This window comes from Numida meleagris, chromosome 3, assembly GCF_002078875.1.
Source record: "Numida meleagris isolate 19003 breed g44 Domestic line chromosome 3, NumMel1.0, whole genome shotgun sequence".
Classification (NCBI taxonomy): Eukaryota; Metazoa; Chordata; class Aves; order Galliformes; family Numididae; genus Numida; species Numida meleagris.
This window is the reverse complement of record NC_034411.1, coordinates 4,223,813-4,231,740: the sequence shown is the minus strand read 5'-3', so window position 1 is coordinate 4,231,740 and position 7,928 is coordinate 4,223,813. Positions and strand designations below refer to the sequence as shown.

At 39.8% G+C, this 7,928-nt stretch overlaps 1 protein-coding gene across 7 annotated transcripts in view; it reads right to left on the bottom strand.

Annotated features, from left to right (window-relative positions):
• The window catches only part of RIN2 (Ras and Rab interactor 2), a 37,600-nt gene continuing 33,027 nt past the window's right edge, over positions 3,356–7,928 (bottom strand). For 5 of the 7 annotated variants that reach the window (XM_021390635.1, XM_021390640.1, XM_021390636.1 and 2 more), the window contains one exon: positions 3,356–5,255. In XM_021390635.1, coding sequence (XP_021246310.1) covers positions 4,941–5,255 — 315 coding nt within the window. In that variant the 3' untranslated portion in view covers positions 3,356–4,940. Of the gene's footprint in view, positions 7,545–7,928 lie in introns of all 7 variants that reach the window. The other 2 variants (XR_002436629.1, XM_021390641.1) reach the window with 2 other exon arrangements.

Genomic DNA, 7,928 nt, shown 5'->3' with positions numbered 1-7,928 from the left:
AATTCAGTGTTACATACAAAGAAACATCAGGCTGAAAGGACAAATAACACGACTTAATGAATCCACACCAATGGTAGCTGTCTGTCCCCAGCCCTTGTATTTTTGTATTTCACAGTACTCTTTCATACCAAATGAATTATGGAAGAACAGGAAAGATACACAGCAGGTCCACAAAAGCGTAGAATACTTAAAGGAAAAAAATACCTAGAAACAGCAAGCAGCTGGTACTTTGTTAACAGAGTAACATTAACACATGAAATTTCCAAGTTGTTTACCCTTTAAATTGTAAATGTTACACAATTCTCAGTCACTGTTGACCATTAATAATTTTAAAGTTTTAATTAGGGCATCTGAGAAAAAACATTCCTCCCTTGATAACAGTCTTGAAAAGAAAAAAAAAGGGAGGGAGTGGGAAGAAAGAAGAAAGCACAGTAATCCCAGTGACATTAGCTAAAAGCTCAGGTGCTTGGCAGGAGCATTCTTTGGAAGGAAAAATTAGATAAGTAACTGCATGTTACTTAATCTTAAAGAAGAAAACATCTTTGTACTTGCTAATTTACTCCTATCTGGCAGTTTGCCACAGATACAACAAGATGTTTAAACTGAACAATTAAGTTTTGTAACTGATGTTATTTTCAGTAAGAAAAGCTACATGAAGGAGTAAAAAAAAAAAAACAATCTCATTCATCAACATCCATCTGAACTTTTTTTGCACTGAAAAAATCATACAAAGAACTCTGGGATGCTCAGCGTCAGAATGTTTCCATTCAACTTGACGCAGAACAAGGACTTATTATAAGCATCTTCATCTGTCTCTCCATTGCTAGCATAGTACTCTAGCTGAACTCCAGTACACACTGTAGCCCATTTGCTTTCTTGTACTTACCACAACCTGATTTGATAGTCACACAAAGAGATCAATGAAAAACCCACTCTCTAGAGAAAAAGAACAACAACAAAACACCCCACCACCATAACAAAAAGCAAGTAAGAGAAGAGCAAGTCTGAGACTGCCTCATGAGACTGAAGGTGTACAAGTTCATGGGGCTGGATGACATACATCCCAGGGTCCCAAGGGAACTGGCTGATGCGGTTGCCAAGCTGTTCGCCATCATATTTGAGAAATTGTGGCTGTCTCATGAAGTCCCTGTGACTGGGAAAAGGCAAACAACATTCCTATTTTTAGTAAAGGGAGAAAGGAGGATCTGTGGAATTACTAGCCTCTGTACCCGGGAGGATCATGGAACAGATTCTCTTGGAAGACATGTTAAGGCACATCTGAGATGAGGTGATCCAAAACAGACAGTACAGCTTCACCAGAGGCAGATGTGCCTCACCAGCCTGGTGGCCTATGGTAGTGTGACTGCATTGGTGGACAAAGGAAAGGCAACTGATGTCATCTACCTGGACTTGTAGAAGGCCTTTGACATGGATCCACACCACATCTTTACCTCTAAACTGGAGAGAGAGATAGGTATGAAGCATGGACTATTTGACAGATAAGGAATTGGCTGGATGGTCGCAGCCAGAGGGTTGTGGTCAACAGCTCTATGTCCAGGTGGAGGCTGGTGACAAGTGATGTCCTCTAGGGCTCTCTCTTAGGACCAACACTCTTTAACATCTTTATCAATTACATAGACAAGTTCAACCCATGGCCCAGCCCAGCCCATCCTGTGGCCACCCCCCTGTCCCATGACATCACGGTGGCAGCTCTGCCCACCGAGCAGCCCAGCCCGGCCCCAGGCACGCACCCATTGCTCAGCAACAACTACACACTGGTGTGTGATGGGCACTGTGTGAGCTGAAACTAGTGCATTGGGAGAGCGCAGTGCAGTGCTAAATCAAGTGATGGCAGATAACTGTGCATTTCGATATGCTGGCTAAGCACAGTCCTGTGAACAACAAAAAATATGCAGCCGTGCTTTCCCTTTTGACAAAGGTACTTGAGAACAGGTTTCAAGATTGCAAAAAAATACCACTTTTTTTGGTACATTTGCAACTCCATTTTCAGTCAACATATTACCTGCAAATTTTCAAATACAGTGGATAGAGCTGCCAAACACTAAGAGAACCAGCTCGGACATTAACATCTACCTACCACAGAAAGTGAGTGTTGTTTTGGGTTCTGCAAAGCAGAACGAGCTTTTAGCTTGTTCAGCATTAGCTCACAGCAAACGTCCACACTTCTCACCCCATGCCCTCAAACTGGTACGTAATGCTGGAACAATGCATGTGCCATGCAACTGGCACGGAAGGCTGAGGCCTATAGAAGATTACAGCTTTCAGGATTAAGAAGAAAGAAAAGAACATGGGGAAGCAATAGCAAGTCAGATTGGACTTAGGCTGCTGCAGGTAGCATTTTATCATTTTTCAATATATACCTTATGTGAATTCACATCTAATGTCCTAACAGAGTGTTAGCTTTTCTGTTAAGGCTCTTAACTAGCAGAATTTAGTGATTTGTTATTTCTTTTGCCTTTTCCATTACCTCCCTATGACAGATAAGCAGCAGCAAAAAATAAAAACCGAACACTCAAAAGCTTCTTCTTGCTCAGAATATCCAACTCTGAGAGGAGATGGAAAAGCTTATTTTTACAAGTCCAAAATCCTTCCAGAGTTTTGGTCTCATCTGTTTCCTGGAATTACAAGAAGTGAGAAGCGTTTTGCACAGCAAAGTGAATAAAATGTTCTACTGTTCAAAAGACACAATTGCATAAGATGAGACAGTGGAATCATCTTGAGGTGGTTTGAGCACGCGTTTCCATTTTTGCACTCTTTGCTTTCCTTAGTTTCATGCCTCAAACTCCGAGTTTCTCAATACTTTCCATCTCTGCCCCCATCCTTCCTTCCCCTAACAGAGCTGCCATCAAATGGAAATAGAAAAGTTTTATTCAGCAGTGAATGTCAGTCTTAACTTTGCAACAAATGGTTCAGTGGTCAAACTGTCTGCACACTTCAAGTCAAGCATGCCACACAGGATGACTGGCTCAATCTTGGAAGCACCAGCTTCAAATCTCCTCCTATGCATGTTACTTAGTCTGTATATTAACACAATGGTGATACAGCAGTTAATATTGTATTGAAAAAGGAGGAAGAATCAGTTAACTGATGTCAAGCCTTGAGAGTATTGCTGCTGCTAACTAACATCACAATTATTTTTCTGCTTCAGTCTTAAGCAAGATTACTTCACGCACTGAGATTCTCACAAACTATATTATGGAGCACAGTGTTTACTTATTGTATCCTTCCTTGGCCAAGGCTTTGAAAAGGAGCAACAGCACAACACAAAACATTCAAAAGTGCAAACCATTTCTAAAAATGAAAACAAATTATAAAAATCACAGCACACAACATCTGAAATTATATTCAGTATTACAATGTATTATGTGCAAAATTCACCATTTGCCTTTTACAAAATGAAATACAAACATGTGCCAGGGGTTTCAAATACATGGCAAACTAACATTACAAATGCTACAGATCTTTGTATGTACAATACACGTGTTGCTCGTGATGTATTTCTGCAATCACCTGCCCACAACGGACCTGGAGAGAACCCCATGTCTCTCTAAAAAAAAAAAGAAAAACAACAACACAAAAACAGCCCTACCTGACTTCAGTAGGACCCACAGCATCACCCACAGCACCATCTATCTTACACAAGTCTACAGAACACACATATTCAATACCATTTTATCTTTGTATACGTAGGACTCTGACCTTCACATGTCACCTACCGAGTAACTTAAGAGTCATGAAATGCTACAACATGCTCTTCAGTCCAAAACACATTTTGATGGTGCTGACAGACTATACAAAATGGTTAGTGTTCTCATTCACCTTACTGATACATCAAATCCTCTGCTAACACCAGTAGTATCCGGGATAGGTGCTGTCAAATCCCTCTGCAAATCTACAATAAAGTTTACATGTAAGATCCTTGCCAACCTTCTTTGTTCATTTTCTGCAAGGAGCCTGAACCAGCAGACTAACGCATTTTAATCCTGAATTCGGTTCCTAAATTCTTTCTCTGCCCCTTCTCTACATCCTCTTCTTTCAACTTCCCCTTCCAACCACCTAGTTTTATCTAAAACAACGCATATAAACAATAATCCAGATAACAGTACCTAAAGTTCTGATAAAGGCACTGAAATCACCAGTGCCAGTGTTACAATCTTCTTACACATAACAGAAATGTCATAAATTCTCCTGTAACAGGAAAAGAAGAGAAACCAAGGAGACTTTTAATGCAATACTCTAAAACCAGCAAGAGATTTATTCTTGTATATTAAGTGTTAAAATCACATGCATAATTATAGAATATTTTATAGTTAAAAAAATATTTTAAAAAAAACAACCCTGACAGTTTACCTGCAACTGCTATAAATTTTCTAGGAAATATATATAAAAACATGGAGCTTTTCTGTAATAAAAAAAAATTAGAAAAGGATGCAATCATCCAGGTAATGAGCTAACTGATGCCCTGCATCGGACAGTCTTGTCCAACTCACGTTGGTGAAACTGAGCACACACTAGAGAGTTTACTGAAGTATTTATCTAACATACGTATATTTAAATCAAAGTGACATTTGGCTAAAGGATGAGTGTAAGAAAATAGATTTTGGCACACTACAGCAAAAAGAACTGCAGAGGGCCACAGTATAATATGTTTCATTTCAAGCAAGTCTGTGGTACAAGAAATTCAGCTTCACGGGCTGCTTACTCAAACACTCTGGTGGAATATTCTGCACAATGAGCCATATGCATGGTTTACATGTATTATTGTTTTTTTCTAAGCAACACTAGATGTGTCTGCACACATTTTGCTAGGCATTTGTGGTTTAAAGCCTGCATAGACTGTTTCAGCTCCTAAGGCAGGGAGCTAACAAGGTTATTTTCAACAGTTAAGCAAACAGAAGTTAAACCGTAAGTTGCTGGCTTTAAGAGGCAGAGTCATTGTTTTGAAAAATGGCACTGTAAGGATCACTGTTAATGCGCTTGTAGACAAAGTGAAAGACCTGGGGTTGCGGACGGCTGTGCAATTCAGCCTTAATTTTCTGTGGGTAGGTATCTTCTGTTAGTTGCTGCCAGGTGTCATCAACAAATAGAAAGAGGCTATATTCTTTTGGGTTGTCCACTTTAAACTTCTCAGCGCATAGCTGGCATACATCTTCTGTAGTGATATATGGTCTTACTAGTAAGGTCTTCCCTGTACATCCACTGTTAACGTCCTGGAATGCAACTCGAAGGTAGTTCTGTTGAATGAGAAAACAGATGTCAGGAAAAAAACACAAAATAAAACAAAACATCCTCTGAAAATTCAAGAGTCAGCAATGAACACCAAGCATCTTTGTGTTCTAGTTGTGAAACACATACCACTTGTTCCTGTAAATTCTGACCACCTTGCGAATTGCAGTGTTGGTGGTGAAACTGGCAAATCTGCAGTGGGCATAACTGAAACTCAGCAAGCCAACATCCCCCTTTCCTTGCTTTGCATTCTAGCTCTGCAATTAAGAGTGAACAGATACAGCCCTAAAGACACACGGAAAGTCCCGGCGATTTTAACAGGATTTCACATTAGGCTTTAACAGGAAACAAAACGCTGAAAAGCAAAATAAATATCTGAGACAGCATACTCAAGACATGCTGCTGATGCCACTGCTGGATCACTATAAGAAAACAGAAACTTCACGCGATATGTTAGTCAGAAGCAGAAAAAAAGCCCCAGCTAATTTTAAGAAAACCATGGTCTTGGTCCACAAGCTACTACATGAGAAGCATCTCTGTGCACTTTGATGCTGTAGCATGCACAAGGTAATCCAGCCTCATGTAGGACATCTTCACTGAGTTCACCAGTGTCTGAGTCTGATGTGACAAATTTTGTAGGATGGTGTTTTCTTTTTCCAAATAAGGCACAAAGGGATGCTGCAGAAAGAATAAATATACTCTGCGGCATTTCGCTATTGAAATTGACATAATCCCACAAGTCTGACATAACACATCATGCCATTTTAGTAAAAATGAAATTAACTAGAATTGAAGACCATCTAAAGCAAACTGGGAAAGTGAGAAAGACCTACTCGTTGAGCAAGCTTTTACCTATGTCTGCATGCTAAATAAATTAAGCATGCCAAATCGCTATGGCAAAAGTTTGCATTCCACAAAAACAAGCTGCTAAAAATTAAGAAGTACGTTCATATGACTTAAGTTCCAAAAGCGCATTCCTATTTTTATCAAAGATTTTTGGATAGTTTGTAGACTGAAACACTGAAGCCTTCCAGCAGCATTTAAACCACTGGTACTGAATCTGAGTGAATAGAACAACTTTTTGGTTTATTATCCAACTGGAAGAAGTAGGGAGGGAAAAAAAAAGCAGCCCTGCACACTTCAGTTTTAATTTCTAATGTACTTAACATACAGAAGGTTTGTTTTTAAATGCACGTGCATTCATGCAGGTAGGATTGCTCCACGGATATGCCAAAGGTTGCAGAAACGCCCATAACTCATACTGTTTAAATTATTTATGCAGTATTGGAAAGTTGTGTTTAATCATCAGCATATGGGATTTTTGCTTTCTCATCCCTTTGAGGAATGGAGAACGAAGGTTTTCAAGGCTCACAAGGCTGCAGCACAGAAGCGCAGTGAGTGCATCTTGGTTTGATGGGAGAAGAATTAGTTGAGCTGAAGTCACATTAAGCTTTTGTCATAGGAAAGGTGCTTTATTTCAAGGACTGTAGGATGCTGAGAAAGAAAATGGCAAAGTGACATTCTGAGTAGGCAGAAGAAGCTCTCTTTTGAAAGAGACAACAGAAGCACTGCACAACTTCAGTGCTGGCTCTTCCCCTACCCCCTGCATCTTCCCAGACCCCGCGTGGGATCCAGCTGTACAATTAGGTTGGCTGAAGTTGACTTGCCGAGGAAGGGAAGGGTAGACAGAATACAAGATCCTGCCCAAAGAATCTTCTGTGATTTAGCCATCCAGCAGAGATCCAAGAAAATGGATTTCCCTATGATGTAGCATTTTGTGAGAAAGAACATCAGACTGAAGTAGGTTGAGACTCCACCTTAAAAGCAGGTAAGCACAATAAAGAACAGATCCGGGTAAGATGGACTAGCTTTGTGAACTGGCCGTAGTTTGGTATTTCTGTTGATTAGGTCTCCTCTTAAGAGGCAAATTACACAAGACTGCTGCTTTTCTCAGTTCCTTCCTGTTCAGCGTTGATCTACAGTTCTTTATATGGACACTGATAAAGCAGAAGAAGCCTGAGCTGAAAGGTTTCATTACCTTCAGATTACCCCACATCTTCACTTCTCAAGCGCTTAATTATGTCATAAGTAATTGATGGTTGTCACTAGAAACTTTGTGTTGTGAACCATAAACAACTGAAAACAAAGAAATTAATCCTTCCTTCTTGATTACGCCATCTTCCTCACTTCAGTCCACAGAATCCCATGGTTTTATGTGGAAAAATACACAGGCCTGATTTTTGAAGGTGAAATAACAGCAACTTTTGTTATTCTTCAGTTGAAGTTATTGACCTACTCTGAAAGAGCAGTAAGAAATGGAGAAACAAACATGAAGACATCTACATTATAGAACACTACTCCTTGCACTAACTTTAAAACCATAGACAACTATTCTCCCACCTCTCCACTCTGCCACCTGCTATATGCCACCACTAGTTACTGGGGAGCTGTGCTGATTCATATACCTTTGGAGTTCCAGATCTGTTCTTTTTAACAGTAGAACATACAAAAAAAAAGTTAAATCAAGAGATATGATTCAGTTTGTCCATGCTCTGAATGACTTAAATAGAAGGGTGGGTGGGAAAAACATTTGGTGCTTTCTTCAGACATCATAATTGAACCCTATTATAAAGTACAAAGACTTCAGAACTGAGGAAAATTTGCCAGCCTTATTCTCAGCA